Source organism: Zalophus californianus, chromosome 11 (genome assembly GCF_009762305.2).
Source record: "Zalophus californianus isolate mZalCal1 chromosome 11, mZalCal1.pri.v2, whole genome shotgun sequence".
Taxonomy (NCBI): Eukaryota; Metazoa; Chordata; class Mammalia; order Carnivora; family Otariidae; genus Zalophus; species Zalophus californianus.
The window spans coordinates 105,066,045-105,086,932 of NC_045605.1; the positions used below are offsets into that span (position 1 = coordinate 105,066,045).

At 37.1% G+C, this 20,888-nt stretch overlaps 1 protein-coding gene and 1 long non-coding RNA gene across 4 annotated transcripts in view; one reads left to right on the forward strand and one right to left on the reverse strand.

Moving 5' to 3' along the window:
• RTN3 (reticulon 3) overlaps positions 1-20,888 on the forward strand; it is a 61,483-nt gene that overhangs the window by 2,033 nt on the left and 38,562 nt on the right. For 2 of the 3 annotated variants that reach the window (XM_027581279.2, XM_027581280.1), the window contains exon 2: positions 12,584-12,640. The exons of the other annotated variant lie outside the window; for it this stretch is intronic. In XM_027581279.2, coding sequence (XP_027437080.1) covers positions 12,584-12,640 — 57 coding nt within the window. The remainder of the gene's footprint in view (positions 1-12,583; positions 12,641-20,888) is intronic. 3 annotated transcript variants of the gene reach the window in all.
• LOC118356110 lies at positions 34-17,490 on the reverse strand. Its single transcript, XR_004819442.1, has 3 exons — positions 17,097-17,490; positions 4,742-4,813; positions 34-88 (listed from the first exon to the last, which is right to left on the reverse strand). It is a non-coding gene; the product is annotated as an uncharacterized LOC118356110 (long non-coding RNA).

Sequence of the window (20,888 nt, forward strand, 5' to 3'; positions counted from 1 at the left end):
CTTTTTGTATGTAGCTTTTGATACTTTTGGTTGTTGGCCTTTTTGTATGTAGCTTTTGATACTTCTTGATTTTAAATTTTTGATTCACCTGAAAAATAGATACTTTGTCTTAAATTCTTATCTATTGTAGATGTGTATTAATATTATCTAAAAAAGCATTAATACAGTTTTGGTGGGCCTCATTTGTCAGGTCACTACTTGAAAAGTTTAGCTTAAGATACTGCAATGTGTAGTTATCATTCCATTGGAGAAGCTCTTCCCCTTGCAGAATATTTTCTCCATACCTCAGAGGAAATGTCCTAGGCTTCTGCACTATGAAAATAAGGTGAAGTTTGTTACTCCACAATTTAACCTATTTAAAATGGATATTTAAAAATCTATCTTGATTGCTTAAAAAAACTACAAGTGTTGACATCAACCTTCAGCTTCACATTCTTTCACCAAACTCAGCTTGGTTTTAGAGACTTTCAAAAAGTAAAAGAAGTGGTTGCTTGATGTCCTGCAGGAAAAAGTTTTGTCTCGATTGACCTATCCAGTAACAGCTTTGAGAAATATTAGTTCCTACTAAAGGTAGAGAATGAGTGTCCGCACTCCCTGGTCTAGTGCCTTGGGTACTGGTGCAGCCAGCATTGTAATATGCTTGGAGAAGGAGGTCAAGTGCCAGAATTGGCTTTCCAGATTTCTGCCTTTGAAGAAAATCAAAGATCTCAAAGGCAGAAAATTGAGATTAAGGTAAGAGAAACTTAAATATTTGGTGTTCTTTTCAGGAAGAGAATTGCCTTTATTAGGCATCAAGTATAGGTACATGTCTGTTGTCTGAACTTTAAAAGTTTACTGTTTTTATAGCATTTGAAATTCTGTAACTTGCCAGAAACTGTTCTTTATGATTGCTATGAAAATCATGATGCCAGAATAAAGCTGCATTTCTTTTATCTGTTCATGGAAATTAACTCAAAGCAAAAACAGCTTGCACAATTAAAAAAAAAGTTTTTGCTTTAAATACTTATTTTCCTTACTCATGAAACTTGTCCTGTGTAGTTTTTATGGCACCATTTCACACTTTGTCCTATTATGTCAATCAAATGTGAGTATGTAATTTGCATTTTTCATCTTAACCCTTAGAAATCTATTTGTTCAGCACTGACATTATTATATTCATGTCAGATTGTCAGTGGCAATATAACATGGTGATAAACACACAGATTTGAGCTCCAGAGGCACAAAGATTTCAAGCCTAATTCTCTTAATTGTATGACCTTGTGCATATCGTGAGCCTCAGCAATATGACCTAGGCAAATTTGCTTTGTGCCCTAAAATCCGAACTCTCATTGAGTAAAAATATCTAATATTTGATACATGTGTTCGCAGTTTATAAACTTTGCACATACATACAAAATAGCAATTGAATTACAAGTGAGAAATCATAATCTTCCTCAAGATGAAGTAAGATCTGGTAGGACTTCTTCTTTTTAAAAGTGAATCTATTTCAGCTGTTGACCTTTCCCATTAATGTCTCAAAGCTACCAGCCCTTTCATTCAGCTAGTCTATTAGAAGGGAGGTGGGGGGTAGCCAAAGTGTTTTGTAGATAGCTTGACATGACACCAATATGCTTAAATATTGGAGTGCCAGGCTGACTCAGTGGAAAAAGCATGGGACTCTTGATCTTGGGGTGGTGAATTTGAACACCACGTGGGGTGTAGAGATTACTTAAGTAAATAAATGTTTAAAAAAGGTATGCTTAAGTATTGTCTACAGCATTCTAACCATAAGTGTAGTTCTGATGCACTAAGAACCTACTGTCACTGGAAGCAAGAGTACAGGAGACAGCAAGAATGGTCGTGTCAGTATGTTTTACATTTGCCTGTTGAGTTGGGTTTTTTTGTTCCCCCAGAATAAAAGGTTTCTTTTAATGCTTTTTTCCTCTTAGAGTCACATTCACAAATAATTTAACCATTCTGATCGAACAAACCAGTCTCATACATTTGACAGGTATACCTTAACCTTAAATTGAAATCTCTAGAGGAGGGCGCCTGGGTGGCTCAGTCGGTTGGGTGGCTGCCTTCGGCTCAGGTCGGGATCCCAGGGTCCTGGGATCGAGCCCCACATCGGGCTCCCTGCTCGGTGGGAAGCCAGCTTCTCCCTCTCCCTCTGCCTGCCTGCCGCTTCCCCTGCTTATGCTCTCTATCTTTGTCTCTGTGTCATATAAAAATAAATAAAATCTTTAAAAAAAGAAAAAAGAAATCTCTAGAGGATTGTTTATTAAATTGCTGGTAAGTGCATTGTTTTTAATTTTTATGATTTTAGAGATGGTCTGAAAACAAAACAAAATGAATATCATTGCTTTTATTGTATTCTGTGGTAAGGAAATTATATATTTGTCCTGATACAGGACTCACTGTTTTTGTTTTGGGGTGGGGGGGAACGACTCACCTGTTTAATCCTGTTCATGTTTCAAGCACTTGTAAATGAAGTTTGGTAGTAAAGGAATTGGTGACATGTCATTGAAGTTTAGGGAAAGTTAAATTTTCCAGTTTTGAGGTTGTTTGTTGTATAGAAAGCACTACTCGTTAGTAGTAATCCTGGAACTTACCGTTTTTGTAATTCCAAGTGGAATTATAAAGTCTCCAAATAAATGAATAACTATGCATATTTGTTGATGTAATTAGCTTATAGTTTGTGTGTTTGACTTTATTGTTAATGGTGAATTTATAACTGCCTCCTAAACTGTATAAACTTGTGAAAAATATATAAATTTCATAATAAAACTTTTTAGGTAAAAATTATCAAGTTGGCATTATGTTCATATAATTATCTCATTCAGAAGTTGCCCAGGAAACTGACTTACCTTTTATTCAGTTCATTTATAACAGCTGTTAATTCTAGAATTATTTTTGGTCATTGGGTATGCTAAAGATGTTTTGAAAAATTGTGTATGCCAAGTAATTTTAGCTATAATCAGTATTGCTTGTGATTGCATTATTGAAGTCTTTTGCTGTATTTCCGTGATGTATGTAAGACATGTTTCTCTGTGAAACTGCAATTCTCAGAGAGAATCCCTTTAAATACTGTATAGGATTTGTTTTTTTATTTTGTTAGGAAAGGGTGTAATTGTCAGTAGGTAGCCCACTCATGATTTTTTTTTAAATTTCAGAGAAATGTACTTCTCTCTTTTCTCCAATCAACTGTTTTATTTCTCCCTGTAAGCACATCATCATAACCTAACCAGGAGAAGTGTGAGCTTTCTGACATGTTCCTCATTGGCCGCTCGCCCTTAGGTTATATTGAAGGGTATTTGGGGAAAATTTTTTAAGCAAAACTGATAGAGGCCCTTTTGTCCTGTTACCTGAAAGCATTTCAACAGTGAGAAAGAAGTGTCTTCATTTTAATTAGGAGGTAGAAATATTTGATTTTTATGTCTTATATTTGTGTATTGCTTTATGGTTTAAGTTTTGCCTATCCATTAACTTAATTTAACAAATGTTTGAGCATACAGTAAAGCTCTTTGGAAAATAGGAAAACAAAACAGATCATCTAGATCTCTGGAGGCTGTATTTAATAGGAGAAAGCCTTATGTTATGTTTATCTGTGACATAGGTAGTGATATAAGCCTCATTTTACAGATGAGAAATCAGGCTCAGAGAGATTGACATGCCTAAAGGTTTGTTGCTGTAACATTGAGGGTAGGATAAAACTAAGGGATTGAGGGCCCAATTCAGGTCTCTTCCAAATATATATACTGCCTGTCTTTAAAATTTGAAACAGCATGTGATAAAAATCATTCAGTCACCCTCTTCACCGCAGTTACTGGTTGAAGTTAAAAATTTTAATTTCTGGTCCCATGCTTCCTAAGCCAGGTGCCTTTTTGCTCCACTTTTCTACAGAAACTTTTTTGTCACATTCATTAGCTGTTTTCCACATTGTTAAGTCTGGTGGCTACTTCTCAGACCTCATCTTAAATGCCTTGTCAGCAGCTTCTGGTAAAATTGATCACTTGCTTCCTCATTGAAATACCTTTCTCGTTTGTCTTCCACACCACCACGTACTCTCACTGGCTGCTCCCCCTGTGTCCTTTGCTAGTTCTTCTTCTTTTCTTTTAATTTAAGAGTTCACATAACATAAAAGGCACCATTTTAAAGTCTGTCTAGTTCCAGAACATTTTCACCCCCCCAAAAAAGACACTCTGTACCTGTGATCACTCTCCATTCCTCCCTCCCTCCATTCCTTGGCAACCACTAATCCTTCTGACTCTGTGGATTTCCTTCATATTGGTATTTCATATTGCTATAATTCTTTTTGTCTTCCCAACTTCTAAAATGTAGAGTACTCCAGGACACACTTCTCAGAACTTTTCTCTTTGCATTGGTCTCATTTATGATATCCATCTTGTGGTTTGAAATACCATCTATAAATTGGTGACTTCCAAATCTTTATCTTTAGTCTTCATGTCTAATGGGCATTTCAAACTTAACTGTGTCTAAACCTGAACTCCTGATCTTTCCTTTAAATCTATTCTTCACACACTTTCTGCATCTCAATAAATGGTCATTCGTCATCCATCTCTTGCCCAAATCAAAAATCTTGGAGTACCCTTGACTCCTCTCTTTCCTTCATACAACCATCAGCAAATCCTATTGATTCTATCTTCAGAATCTATCCAGTGTCTAACCATTTTTCTCCACTTCCGTTGTTACCACCCTAGCCCAGGTTGCTGTTGTAGCTCTCCTGGATTATTGCACTTACCTGCTAACTGGTCTTAAAACTTTATCCCTTGCCTCTTTTCATTCTGTTTTCCATACAACAGCTGGTGTAAGCCTGTGAAAAAATAAGTCAGATCATGTCACTCATGGGCAAATGTTCCAGTAGCTTCCGATCACACTCATCAGAGTCAATGCCAAAGTCCTTAGAGGGCTTTTGAAGCCTTATGATATCTGGCCTCAACCTCCCTCTTACTCACTCAGCTTTAGCCACACTGGCTCCCTTGTTGTTCTTCACACCTCAGAGTCTTATTTGCTGTTCTCTCTGCTTAGAATGCTCTTCCCCATTTATCTTTGCAGCTTTTCTCTCTCTCATCTTTGTTAGGTCTTTGACTTACCTTATCTAAATTGCACAAGAAAAAAATACCTTATAGGTATCCCCTGCTTTATTTTTCTTACCATCTGTCATAATCTTCCTATCTTTACATGTATATGGTATGTAATCTGACTTACTTTGTTTATTGTCTGTCTTCCACACTAGATATAAGTTCCACCAGAGTAGGGGTTTTTGCTGTTTTATTCACTGCTCTATTTCTAATGTCTGAGCAGGACCTGGTGCAAAGCAGGCTCTCAGATATTTTTGAATGAGCAACTAATCATTTTTATTCAGCAACTAAAACTAGTCCTTGGTTCATAATAGGTGTTCAGTAAATATTTATGGAATGAATGGAGAAATTCTATTTCCAGAAAAACATGCGTATAAACAAAGTATTGCATACGCTTTCACAAAGTCCATAGTGCATGAACTACAAAATTGTTCATAGACTGCCGATTAAGAATGTTTGGTTTTTGAAAATTGAATTACAAGTTTTGCAAAAAGTTAACCCCTATGGAAATTGACAGCCACGAGAGTTTTTATGTAAGCCCATAAAACTGTATCTGTGATATATATATCTTATGTGTAAGATTGGTTTCTTTTACTATTCTGTTTACTTCTGGACTCATGGTATTTTCCACGAATGGCTTTAATCCAAAAAAGTTTCTTTTTTTAATCACTTGAATGCCACGTTTTGGTATGTTACAAAGAGACTCCATTTCTAATAAGGACTCAGTGGTAGGCTAGTCTGATGTGTCAGGATTTTTAAATATGTTAAAATAAGTTTAATTTCCATCTTATTCCTAACAAAATCTGAGGTTTTGATTCAGTACATTGATCTTGAACATTATTTGGAAAAGGGTAAGACATTTCTAAAAGTATATGCACTATTTTAGAAGTTGGGTCATTAAGGGGAGCCTGGGTGGCTCATTCAGTTAAGCAGTCTGCCTTCAGCTCAGGTCGTGATGTCCATGATGCCAGGGGCCTAGGATTGAGCCCCATGTAGCACTCCCTGCTCAGCGGGGAGCCTGCTTCTCCTTCTCCACCCCACTTGTGCTCTCTGTCGCTATCTCTCTCTCTCTCTCTCTCAAATAAAATAAATAAAATATTTAAAAAAAGTTGAGTCATTAAAATATTTGTAACCAATTTCCTATTTACACAGTCCATTTTATTTCTTTCTGTTAGACTTACTAATTGTGTTTCTTTTGCAACAAGAATTCTGCTTGTTCTTCCTCTCAGACTGCATATACATTTACTCCATAAATGTACAAAAAAAGCCTTCCAACTCTTTTAGGGTTCAGAAGAGTTACAGTGGGAAGTGCTTAGGGACTTGCTTCCAGAGAGTACTGTGTGGAAGGATGGGAGAAAAATACTACCTGGAGAAACCAGGCAAACCATCTCAGCCAGGGGATCGAGGTTACTATCTTCAGTGATAAGTCATATTGATACCACGTACCCTTGATATGTTATGACAAGGATGGCCCTTTACCTAAGTGGTAATCTTCCCCAAAACTCCATTCTAACCATGAGACAAACTCAGATTGAGGGACATTTTGACCAATATTCCTCATATATCTGACCAATACTCCTCAAAACTATCAAGATCATTAAAAGCAAGGAGGAGAGACTGAGAAATTGTCATAGTCCAAAAGAGGCTAAGGAGACATGATGACAAAATGTGATACGGTGTCCTGAATGGGATTTTGGGACAGAAAAAAAGGCACTAGGGAAAAATTAATGGAATCTGAATGAAGTATGGAGTTTACTTATTAGTAATGTGTCAGTGTTCATTAAATGTGACAAATGTACTACTATATTAATGTAACTTGTTAACAATGGGAGAAACTGAGTGCTGGATATAAAGCAACACTCTACTACCTTTGGGCCTTTTCTGTAAATCTAAAATTATTCTAAAATAAAAAGTTTCTTTGTTTTTTAAAAAAAGCCTTAATCATGAAATCAGAACTGCTTTGGACAAGGTAAGGAGGTCCACTTTCACCACTAATATTCAGTAATACAGTGGAGGTCCTAACAAAAATATAAGGGAAAAAATGACATAGAGTTTGCTGGGGGGGAAATTGGTCTGCCTATCCCTGGAATTCTAATAGGACAGTGGGTATTGGCTCAGTGTAGGAGCTTCTACGGAAATGATATGAGTTGCCATCGGGAATTGTGGTCATGGGAAAGAGTGGAAAAACCCTTTTCGGAGAGCCTAGCTTTATAGGCCAAAAGGAAAACTGTAAGTGACAAGAATCTTTTAGTTTTTTGGTTTTTTTGTTTGTTTTATTTTTGAGAGCAAGCAAGAGCACAAGTGGCGGGGAGGGATAGAGGGAGAAGAAGAAGGCAGATGCCTGCTGAGCAGGGAGTTACGTGGGGCTCCATCCCAGGACCCCAGGACCGTGACCCGAGTCGAAGGCAGTTGCTTAACTGACTAAGCCACCCAGCCGCCCCGTTTCAAAAATCTTTTCTTTTAACAGTAGAAAGAAAAGATGTTTGAAAGAGCTAATGAATTTCTAATCTTCATTATATTAATTTTAGATAAAATTTCAAACACTCCTTTTCCTTATGTATTGGAAGATGCTTTAATCTATAGAAACTAACAAAAAGGCAGACATTTTGAGGTTCAATGTAGAGGTCATTCATTGTACAAAGTTGTTCCTAAAAGTAACTTTGCTGCTTTTCTAAAAAATAGAGTTTGTAGGGGCGCCTGGGTGGCTCAGTTGTTAAGCGTCTGCCTTTGGCTCAGGTCATGGTCCCAGGGTCCTGGGATCGACACCCCCACCCCCCCACACCCCTCTGCATCGGGCTCCTTGCTCAGCTGGGAGCCTGCTTCTCCCTCTCTCACTCCCCCTGCTTCTGTTCCACCCCCCATCAAATAAATAAATAAAATCTTAAAATATATATGTATATAGTTTGTATTCTGCTGGTGTTGAAGGACAGTTATCACTAAAATGAACAGTTCATTGGAAAAGTATATTCACTGGGGGTTAGAAAATTCAAACATTTATTTGGTTTATTTTCCCCCCATCTCAATCAAAACTTGAGTCTCCTGTCCAATCCAGTGCACCTCTCTTCCTCTCCCCTCTACCCCCAACAGTACCTAGCAGAGGCTTGACACAAATTTGAAAACCTACAGTAGTGGACCATTTGGTCTTTTTCCTCCTGTTTTTCCACTTCTCACCCACTCAAAATGCAGCTGGAGAGAAGGGTGAAGAGGTAAGGAGACAAGATCTTACTGGTCTGAGTAAAACTTACTGAGGTTTTGTTTTTTTTTTAAGATTTTTATTTATTGAGAGAGAGAGAGAATGGTAGAGAGAGAGCATGAGAGGGAGGAAGGTCAGAGGGAGAAGCAGACTCCCCTCTGAGCAGGGAGCCCGATGCGGGACTCGATCCCGGGACTCCAGGATCATGACCTGAGCCAAAGGCAGTCATCCAACCAACTGAGCCACCCAGGCGCCCAAACTTACTGACTTTTAAAATGTAGACCTGACTAGAAAATTTTTAGGTAAGTAGCATACACATTTCAGATCAGCAATATAAGGACAGGTGATATGACTGGTAGAATGAAAAAGAAAGGCACAGACTTTCAAGAAAAGTGCAGATTTTTTTTTTTTAAAGATTTATTTGACAGAGACATGGCGAGAGAGGGAACACAAGCAGGGGAAGTGGGAGAGGGAGACGCAGGCTCCCCGCCGAGCAGGGAGCCCGATGCAGGGCTCGATCCCAGGACCCTGGGACCATGACTTGAGCCGAAGGCAGACACAATGACTGAGCCACCCAGGTGCCCCGAAAAGTGCAGATTTAAGTACTGATAAAAGCTTCACGTTTTCGTGGGGTTTTTTAAATCTTAAATGAGTTTTGTAAGGATTTCATTTAATATGTACATAAATATTTAGCTCAGTGTCTATCACAGATATTCAGGACTCAGTAAATGGAAGGACCTGTTTTCAAAAAGGCAGGATTTTTGGCCCGGGGAGGGGGCATAGTTTTGACAGTTTCTTGCAGATGAGAGTCTTACAAGTATTGAAAGTCTAGTGGTGTAAAGACTAAAAAGATTATTCACTCAAGTTTTATTGAAAGACCTGGTAAGAGATCCCATTTTAGGTGTCCTTTTTCTCTTCAAAGGTTGCTAACCTGTTCCCTGTAGAAGAGGGGAATAGGTATGTGTTGGGAATTTATAATTCTATTTTTTTTAAAGATTTTATTTATTTATTTATTTGACAGAGAGAGATCAAGCACAAGCAGGGGGAGCAGGAGGAGAAGCAGGTTCCCTGCTGAGCAAGGAGCCCGATGCGGGACTTGATCCCAGGACGCTGGGATCATGACCTGAGCTAAAAGCAGATGCTTAACTGACTGAGCCACCCAGGCATCCCAGGAATTTAAAATTCTTGAAAAATGTACGTCCATAACAAAATTTAGGAAAATGAAAGTACAAAGAAAATTAAAAATCAGCAAGTACAACCACCAAGTTAACATTTTCATATATATCCTTTCATTTGTAACAAAATGATAAGCTTTTTTGAAATAAGAATACAAGTTCATTATTTTCAAAATCTCAAAACACAGAAAAAATATTTTTTTAATTTTCATAATCGCTCTACTCAATAAATATCATCCCTTTTTCATCTTATGTGAATTTGTATTTTTTACCAAAATGGGGTCATGTTGTTTAAGTTTTTTTATACTGTTCTTTTTTATTCAGTGTCCTATCAACATTTTTTTTTAAGATTTTATTTATTTATTTGACAGAGAGACAGTGAGAGAGGGAACACAAGCAGGGGGAGTGGGAGAGGGAGAAGCAGGCTTCCTGCTGAGCAGGGAGCCCGATGTGGGACTTGATCCCAGGACCCTGGGACCATGACCTGAGCTGAAGGCAGACGCTTAACGACTGAGCCACCCAGGCACCCTGTCCTATCAACATCTTTTAGTGTCAGTAAATTCCTATCCACAGCACAATTTTTAATGAATAGTATACCATTGTATGGATATATGGAAACTTATTTAACCAGTCTCTAATAGATCTTTGCTAAGTTTACTAACCAAATAAAAAAACTGATGCCAAGATTATGCAGTAGCTTTTCAGTTAAGTCTATGCTCTACCTGCTGCCATAGTTCTTTTTAAAACACATGTGATATTGTCTGTCCCTTACCTTAAAATTTTCAGTGATTCCTCATCACATGTAGGATATAATCCAAATTTCATTACATGACATTTAAAGTCGTTTGGAATGTGGCAAGTTATTCCTTCTCTCCAGAATGGCTTCCCCTGCCGTGGTGACTTGACCATTAAGACTAAGTTTACCATCTCTTCTGCAATGTACCCTACTGACCTGCCCCTGCTGCCTTCCCACAACTCATGCAGTTTTACTGGCTTGTATTTCTCCTTCAGTTATGTGGGCATAGTTGTCATCTCTGTATTCCAGTGCTGATACAGTGCCTGGACCTAGCTAATGATTACTGTTATTACTTAATGATAATTTGATTTAATTAATAGCATTTGAGAATTAAGATCACCATTCTTTTTTTTTTTTAAAGATTTTATTCCTTTATTTGAGAGAGAGAATGAGAGAGAAAGCACATGAGAGGGGGGAGGGTCAGAGGGAGAAGCAGACTCCCCGCCGAGCAGGGAGCCCGATGCCCGATGCGGGACTAGATCCAGGGACTCCAGGATCATGACCTGAGCCGAAGGCAGGCAGTCAACCAACTGAGCCACCCAGGCGCCCTAAGATCACCATTCTTGAGTTTAGTTTCCTGTGGCATAAGTATGGAATATGAATACAGTGTGGTTTTGTGAGTTAGAAGATCTCATGCAATATTGTTGGAAAGTGTTACTTGTTATCTGTGTTTTGTATCAGAATAGATGCTATGTATTAGAATTTGTATGTTGAAATTTTCCATTATGAGGGGGTGTTAGGTGGAGGTGGATAGTCAAGTTCATAGGATCCTTTCTGGTGTTGGGCTGAACTTATTAACATTTGGTTTTTCAGGTTTATTCAGATTTAAACTCATCATCTGGCAGAGATTTAATGTTGAAGGTAAATATAGGGATGAACCCATCTGGAAACGTTAAAGAAGCAGAAATGCTTGCTTTAAAAAAGGAAAGGAGATGGGGCACCTGGCTGTCTCAGTTGGAGTGTGTGACTCTTGATCTCAGGGTGGAGAGTTCAAGCCCCAAGTTGGGGGTAGAGATTACTAAAAACAAAACAAAAACAACCAAAAAAGAATGGTTTTTCGTTTGTAGTAGTAAATGTGATGTTTCATCTTAAGATAATTAAGAAGTAGTGGATTTTTAAATTCTGGTCCTGAGTTACTGAACTGTGCCTGTGGCCTACTAAACTCTGTTGCTGTTAATGTGCTTCATGTCTATTGACTAAATAAATTTGTATTTATCGATACAAGCTATAGCCCAGTCCTTTAAAGCAATCAATCTCCCTATTTTAAGTATATTTTTAATATTTGTGAAAACATTTTTATAGTTGCAAGGAAAAGAGTTAAGGCCAGTATATTTAGGGGCACTTTGGGGGGGGCCTGCTTTTCACATTCTGTTTTTATTAATTTTTTCCATTTTTAGTGAATTATATGCTTGGTTTGTATTTTTTTTAAGAGCCAAAGGTGGTGAAAAGCAAATCTCCCCCATTTCAGACCTCAGAGTTCCTTTTGCTAGCAACAAAGGGGGGCACAAGTATATACTTCTGCACTTTGCTTTTTTAATTTATCGACTGTATCAACATACATAGCTGCACTTTCCTGTTTTCATAGCAGCAAGTATTCCATTGTTTGGATGTAACTATTTAGTTTCCTGTTGATGGTCACTTAGAGTATTCCTAATATTCATAACCAGTGCTCTGATGAATATTCTCATATACACAGGTTTGTACTCTATGCTAATATTGTAGGTTAAATTACTCGAGGCATAACTGGCCAAATTAAAAGAATAACTATTACTGGTGGGGACAGTACATGCATTTACAATTTTGATAAATGTTGCCAAATTTAGAGGACTATAATTTTAGAAGGTGGAAGATGTCTTGTGCGGTCCTATTTTCCTAATGGATTATTTGTGATTTTTTTTTTCAAGTGTTCAGGGTCAGCTTTGCATATTTGCCAAGTTTATAACTTCAAATGCTTGTGTTAGTGACCAGCTCTTCAAAAGGCAGTTGGTAATGGTTAAAAGCAAGTATCAGTTAGTACTCAGGTACCTATTTTTTCTTTCCCACAAAGAATTGCAGGGGAGTATCCTCTTTCTTGAGGTTATACTTGTTTAAAGATGCTAGAGGTTCCTCTTTTCTTTGAAGGTGAGAATATTTGACCAAAAAAATTGAATTGATTAACTTTTAGAAATGCATCTTGAAAATGAAATAAGATTTTGCTGCCAGGTGAGTGGAGTTTTCCCCTCTTGTTTAAACCCAATGAAATTATGATGCTTGGCCAAAAAAAAAGGAGAATTGAAGAGTTAAAGTTAAAATTCCTGTGTGAGGTTGTCAAATTCTCATGCTGTATATTTTCTTTCAGATTCCTTTGTTTCTTCCTCTTCCTCTCAGCCTGTATCTCTATTTTCGACCTCACAAGGCAAGTCTGTCATTTTTTTGTGTGCATTAATAAAAGAAAAATGTTGAGAAAGAGGCTGTAACTGGGGATATGAGGTGCAAGTTTTCTATTGCTCCCAAACCCCTTGAAATAAAAACTACAAGCCAGTCCTTCATATTTAGTAGTTTGCATTGGATTTCCTGTAAAGGTTAATAAAATAGGGTAAGACTAGGTAAGTGAACCCTTTAACAGCACATAAGCTTTAGGTGCAGTTTTGAGCATTTCTTAAAAATTAGAATTTAGAGCAGACAGTTGTGGCTCATAAAACAACCCAGTGCAGGATGCATTTAACCTACTGATTTGCAGTTATGTCACTGGTTTGGAGAGAAAGTAGATTTGGAAAAAACAGTATAAATGTGTGCTTCCACTGAACTACTAATACACTAACTTAGCTAGAGTACTTTAGTGTGAATTTATCTGAGATTTGTCCCAAGAGCGAGGCTGGTTCCAAAATGCCTAGGAACACTGAACAAGTCAGTTGACTTTTTGGCAAGCAAGGCTTGTTTTCCTAGAGATTAAGCTGTGGCTTTGTGGGGTTGTTTGTTTGTTTAATCTGCCAGCCAATGAAGAAGGGAATCGAGTGTGATAGCTATATGTTTGTGGGGGGTAGCACTATCAAGAATCTGCAAGAGAGAGCACTATGTGCTCTGTCGAATCACACTAATAATAAGCACAGTTTCATTTGTCTGGTGTACTCAATCTAAAATATAGGTCAGTGGAAAACCCTTATTTTAAAAAAAGGTAATTAAACTCACTAGATAGGTCTGAGAAGCCCTGTGCAAACAGATTACTGTCCCAGCTGGAATTCTCTAGATGCAAAGTCTGGATGCTGGTTTGGAAGGAAGACTTTGACCTTATTTTTTTTTCAAGATTTTATTTATTTATTTGACAGAGAGATAGAGCAGGAACACAAGCAGGGGGAGTGGGAGAGGGAGAAGCATGCTTCCCGCTGAGCAGGGAGCCCAATGCGGGGCTCGATCCCAGGACCCTGGGATCATGACCTGAGCTGGAGGCAGACGTTTAACGACTGAGCCACCCAGGGGCCCCAAGACTTTGATCTTATAAGAATAAAAACATAATGGGATAAAATGAATGTAGCATATTTTTTATGAAACATGGTAGATAATTTGTTGCTTTTAAATCAGACTGATAATATTAGGTCCCCCAGCCCCTTTGTAATGTGTCTCGTGTGAATTTGGGTAACTTGTGGGTCACATCATGACCTTTGAAATTAAGTGTTTACATTAAAAGATAGATATTTTGTGAATATTAGAAAAATAACTCAAACCTATAAAGTGACTCGACATCTGAAATCCAACCAGATTGATTTTTTAAAGAGTTTTTTTCCTTATGAGGAATTTAATAATTTAGGCAAGTAGGTATTACATGTCATCTACCCTGGAAGATAAACTGGTAAAAGTAGCATAATGTAGATGGAACAAATCATTACATTTTCTCTTGTAAATATTTTAGATCTTTTAAAATACAATTCTTCATGGTTAGAACTTTCACCCACTTTTTTCATACAGAAGGGGGATAATCGATATCCTAAATAGTGTAACAATGCAAGCCAAATACAACATAACTAATGTATGGAATGTTGACAAGATAACTGTTATAGCTTAAAAAACTGTTTCGTTCCTGTTGGGAAAAATCACACATTCAAAGAGAATAGAGGTAAATAAGAAGGATTTTGCTAATTAAAAACCAACGTTTAAGTAGGCTTCAGTGTCACAGTGAGTATGAAAGTTTGTAAAAGAAAACAGATTTGCCATTTTTCCCTTTTGCTTAAAAAGAGTTATTTAGGGCAGTGCAGATTCAGGATAATGTTATTGTTAAAAGAGTATTATAAAGAGGCAGTTAAAAAAGCCATATCCTTGAAGGTGTTCCAGTCTAGCCTCTATTACTACTACCATTTTTCTCCTGCAAAAAAACACATAATGGAAAAGTAACCCAGTTGGTGCTCCACTTCATTGGCAGGTCTAGAGATCAGCCTGTTTGAGGAAACACCTTGGCAAGTGATGAGGTGCATTCTAGAGTAGCCAAGAATGGTAGCTTCTCGTATGCCTTATAAAAATAAGGAAAGAGGATGTTGGTGTCCTTGTTTAACTGGATTAATCCCTTGGGGAGAATTGCTGGGACCAGTCTGGCCCAATGCAGGGCTTTCAGAGTGCTGCCACCAAGAAGAACCTTGAGTCCATCACTGGCATTAACCCAACTAACTCCTCTGTCTCTGGCTTTCATAACTCTTAGCCACTTATTTAGCCTTGGAGAATTATGCCTTACTTGTATATATCTAAGCCATATTAAGCAATATATAGCAATTATTAAATAGGACATTTTCATATTTGAGAATGACCTCTTCAATCCTGAAATAGTTATTATTGGCCTTCAGGGAGATGAATATACAAAAAACTGCCATTAATTTGGACTGAATAAAGGAAGGGAGGTTAAATTTTTCAAAAGAAAATTATGTAATATTTATTGAATTGTACTACTTTGAAGTAGACAGCTATTTAAGTTAGCAAAGCAAACTTTTTGACAGCTATTAAATATATTTGTAATGACAATATTAATAGAATAATCAGTTTCTTTTTAAATAAGTTGTATTCCTGAGTAGGTCCTTTGTAGTCTTTTCTTATTGATTCCTTCTTTCTTATCAAGCAGAATTTAATTTCAGCCTAATCACTAAGTGTTTCAAAATAGGGGAATAAATTTTAATGGTGTTTTCCTGTAATGTAAAATAAAGATATTAACAGAGGTATACATGTAGGATGTGGCTCGTTTTTATTGAGCTTTTACTGTGTTCAGTACTTTATGTGAATTGTTTCAATACGCACAGCCAGTTTTATGGAGGAAAGGTACTGGCTCATTTACCAGTTGACGGGTTTAAAATGGTGCAGTAACTTGCTCAAGATCACAGAGTGAATAAGTGACACATGTAGGACTCCAAAGTCCATGCTCATAAACACTGCCTATGATAAAGTATATTAGTTGTATTTTAGTGTTTGCAGATGTTTTTAGAGATGTCATTTTGAGGGTTAATGTTACAATCATAAGAGCAGGGGAAGAGGCAGAAATTCTATTTTAACCATATTACTGCTGTTAGTGATGTAAATTTAGTATCAGGGGGCTCTGCTCCCTCCATGAGCACAAAATCAAACTGAAATTTGGTTTCTACTTTTGAAACCTTTGATAAGAGTGGAGGCTGAAAAATACGCTGATTTTCTTTAGAAAACATGGAAGAAAAGTAGGTAAAAATAAGATGGGAAAGAGAGGAACGTGAAGAACTGGAAGCATCTTTGCAGTAATGAACATTTGCATTCAATTTGAGTAATGCAGTAGGCATTTGGAATAGGAAGTTAGTTAAACACTGAACTTTGGGGCAGGCATTTGAGGGAAAAAATTTGCCAGTTACAGCCTTTTTTTTAACAAAAGCAAAACATTTTTCTTTGTACAGAAGAGACTTTTTGTTTCGGATCTAGCTTGGCTGCAAAGTGTCTGCTGGCTAACTTCCTATTTTGATGCTGTGGCTGAAAGTTGCTGATACTGTTTTGCACGAGAATTTGTCTTTCCTTCCTGTTTTGTGAACATAAGAAAATTCAAGTGTAGGAAAACCTATACCTGAATATTTCAAGCCTCCCTTGTATGAATATGCATAGTATTTCTTTGCTGATGTGTATGGTTTTTCCATGTTACAGCTATTCTTTTAATCAAAAGTAATGAATTTCCTTAGTGAGGAGGGTTGGAAAGTAATCAAATGGTATCTAAAACAGGATTCTAAGCTATTCACTCTTTTTAGGAAGTACTCTGATAATAGGATATGATATTCATTATTAATTACTTATTTCTAGATCACATTGTTTTCAGTAATTAAATTACCAACACCTGAATAAAAATACTAAGTCTTTTTTGAAAAGGTAGTTTGGGGGACAAGAAACAAAGTAAAGAGAAACTATTTTGAAGGATAAACAGTATATGAAGAGGTTTTTTTCAATTAGAGTTGTATTTACTTGATGTGAACACAGTATTCACTTGGAAATTGATTTTTTATCATGTCATTTTTAACTCCCCACCTTGTTCTGAGAGATAAAATACTGCAGGCATAGAAGAGGGAAAATTCTTCCTGAATTCCCACACCTTATTCTCCAATCAAATGGAGCTTTTGCCTTATTCCAATCAAAATTTCGAGTTACTATACTTTAAAGTTAGTAGATAGAAGTATTTGAAGTAGGCACAAAAGGACCACCCATGCCCTACTAAACTGTAAGCTGTGCTTCTGGACAAGGACAGGGGCAAGAGTGAGAGTGAAAAGCGTCAGGCTCCTCTCCTGTGGGATTTTTACGAGACTAGAGTTCTGAAGTACAGCTCAATTTTTCTACCTTTCTAAAATTCATAAAGTGCAGTAAAGCTGTGGTTTTCAAACCAGGTTCCTTACCTGGGAAACTTGTAATGCAGATTCCATCCATTTCAGGGAATTCTGAGTCAGTAAGGCAGAGATAATATATGACGTACTGGTAGTTCTTAAGTTTGAAAGGGAGTGTAAAAGACGGCATCCAAGACTTTTTGTGCCAGGTTGTTATATTGTTCAGCTAGTTGTACATTGAACTAAAATATACTTTGGCCTTGATGGTGGTAAAATGAAACATTTTGTTCAGAAAAAGTTCTTTTTTCTTTTAACATTGCCTTCAATTTTTTTATGTGTTGGGCTGTCTTAAATATCTTTGCCTACATAGAATCCAGCATGATTCTTGGAATGCCATAGGCATTTGTTTTGTAATAACTAATTCAGAAGTTGCATCACCCAAATTTTTGAAATAGATAAAACCTCTTTAAACTACTTCCTCTTATTTGAGAATGGTAGGAGGGAAAAGTGTCTAAAACTCTGAATGAGGATTTATGTACTCTCCCCTATCAAAAAAGCGTATGATCTGGAGTCTCTATGTCAGGAGAATTTTTTTTTTTTTTTTTTTTTTGAGAAGGTGGTGTCTGGGGACATTTACTGAGGATTTACTAAGTGCCAGATAGTGCTCTAAGAACTTTTCATGTATTAACTCATTTAATCCTCACAGCAATTCTCAAGTTAGGTGCTTTAGTATCACCATTTTTTAGATGAGATTAATCAACTTGTCAAGGCCACACGAATAGTAAGTGTGATCAAATGATTTTGCATCTTTTAATAGGAATTTGAGGTCTGGGAGCGGTCTAGAAATTTAGACTGCCAACTTAATTTCCTCGTCTTATTTCAGATAGTGTACTTCACTTAAGTGGAGACTTACAGGTATTTAGACCTTAGGAAGATGTGGGTAAGCAACCACTTAAATTTGGGAACATTCTCATGATTATTTTGGGGTTATGACATTTTTCACCTCTACCATATATAATTCCCTTTTTTAACAAATTTATTAGGTGTATAGAGCCATACCATATTTTTAAGTAATTAGAATTCTTGAAAATGAAGATGCACATTAAATCCTATTACAGCAAATAACTAGAAAATACAATGAGGGCATTTTTTGACAGACATTGGTTTTGAGTAATGTTGAAAGTCTCTTGTAGTGCATGTGAACAGTTGGATCTTTTGAAAAGGGAAAGGGAATGGACATTTTTCTGAGATGTAAGATGATCCAGAGTTACTCTATCAGGCAGTTTTACAGTGTATGGTATTTTAAAAACTAACAACCTTCAAACTCCCTGGCGTTTTCTGCTGTTTTGCAGACTTGGACAACACCAGTGACTATTAAGTGCCATACTCACTAATTGGAAGAGTCTTTGCTTATGGGAGCTGTTCTAAAAAAGGCTTAGTAGATTCTGGTCCCGTTCTATTTAATGTTTTCATGCCTTTATAAACTTTTTACTTCCAGCCCAGTTTTTTCCATTGTCTCGGTACAAGTCAGCTCTGTCCAAGTTTGTTAGGGTTTCAGCTAGCCAAAGAAACTTCCTTTCATTTGCTGAAATTCTAAACATGATAATTAAAATTGAAGCACAGATGAGGATGCTAACTAATTTTGCTACATGTGGGAAAACTTGATTGACAATGGTGAGAGCTAGCGCCTGTATCTCACAGTCTCAGAGAAATTAATGCAGCATTGAGCTCTGTTTGTGCCCTAGGCTAACCCCCCAGAAAGCACTATCCACTCCATATATTGTCACAAAAATCATTATTAGGAATATGACTAAAGTTATTTGTGTGTGCATAATAGTGACATATTAAAGAGTCTTAATTAAAGAATGTTCTAAGTTTTATTTATTGCAGGACTTGCTGGTATCCTGAGAATAAGATTTCTAACCTAATCTTCTAGTTTTACCTCAGATTATTATATACCTAACTTAAAACTTTTGGAGTATTAAGAGTTCAGAGAAGAAAGGAGAGAAACAAGGCTTGGAAAACTGACAAGTTTGTGTCCTGACAAATCATGTTAGAATGGTTCCACCATGCATTTTCCCCCAGTAATGTGCACATTCTTCTATTAGCATTCAGGGTAGGTTGCCTTCTTTTTCTTTTCCTTTTTTTTTTTTTTTTTTTAAGATATTATTTATTTGACAGAGAGAGGGCACAAGTAGGCAGAGCAGCAGGGAGAGGGAGAGGGAGAAGCAGGCTCTCTGCTGAGCAGGGAGCCCGATGCGGGGCTCTGTCCTAGGACCCCAGGATCATGACCTGAGCTGAAGGCAGATGCTTAACCAACTGAGCCACCCAGGCGCCCCTGTTGCTTTCTTTTTCATTTCTTCAGGCCCACCACCACCACCACATCATCATTTTACTTACTGATTTTGCTTATTGTCTGTCTCCTGCCCTGGGTGCAGGTACTCTTACAGCACCACAAACTCAAGGATCTTTTGTTTTGTTCACCGCTTTTAATCTAGTTTCTAAGGCAGTGTCTGGCACATGATAGGCACTCGATTAATATTTGTGGAATTACTACTAATTCATTTTGTCCACTTTTGTCTATAAGATGACTGGTCTGAATTACCTGATATCTCAGTCTCTATAAAATATATAAGCCAAGCATTCCCTGTAAGGTGGAGTCACTTTTGATCATGTTAGAGTTCCATTCATGTTTGAAGGGAAGGATTCCCAGTTTTACCTTAATCCAGATTTAATCCATTGAATGTTTCATGATAGAAACAGTAACCAATAGGTTCAGTAATAATACATATCTCAGATCATGGAATATTTCTGATTTAAATGTAGCCTACAAATGAACTACTAAAAATGTAGTTCTTTAAATTTCAGGGTTTTTGAACCTTTTAATCTATATTGCTGAGCTTCATTTATATTGTCTCCTTAATCTGGTCTTGCTGAATACTAAATAACGATACTGTATCATACTATATAATGATAGATGCAAACCATCTTTACTACGTTAGAAGTAAATGTGAATTGGGGCGCCTGGGTGGCTCAGTCGTTAAGTGTCTATCTTCTGCTCAGGTCATGATCCCGCAGTCCTGGGATCAAGCCCTGCGTTGGGCTCCCAGCTCAGCGGGAAGCCTGCTTCTCCCTCTCCCACTCCCCCTGCTTGCGTTCCCTCTCTTGCTGTCTCTTTCTCTCTCACATAAATGGATACAATCTTTAAAAAAAAAAAAGTCAGTAAATGTGAATTACAGCTTGCTTCAAATATTTTCTGTCCCACTAGTACAGTTTGTACTACCCAACTGTTTTTCCTCAATTTACAAAACCTTTTTCCCCCAATACCCAGATAACAGTTAAACTGTTCTAAAGGTCATATTCTATTACATGAAATTTCAGTGATGTGTTGAAATAGAGGAACTTTATCTGGCATTTAGAAGCATTTTTGTAATAGTTAAATTTTATTTTTTGGAGTAAGATATTTAGTTTTTATTTCTTTTCAGTCTTATGAAATGATTTTGAATAAAGTCACAGATTTGCTTCTGTTATTCAGCTTCTCACATGAAAAAGAATATAAGCTGAATAAAAGTAATCCCAAAGGTTTTTCTCTTTCATAAATTCACAGTTACTCATTCACACTCAAGGCAGTGCTGTCCTGAGCCTGCTTAGGTCTCACCTGACCAAACAGTCTTTGATTCACTCATTTGGAACTATTTATTTAAGACTGACTTTGTTCTAACTCCAGAGATAACAACAATGTGCAAGAGAGACAGCACTTACCTTGGGACAGTTTTGATCTTTTCTTCTGGAAAAACTTGCTAGATTGGAAAGTTGGAAAACTATATGATAAATCACTGGCTGCTGTAGTATTAATAACTGATA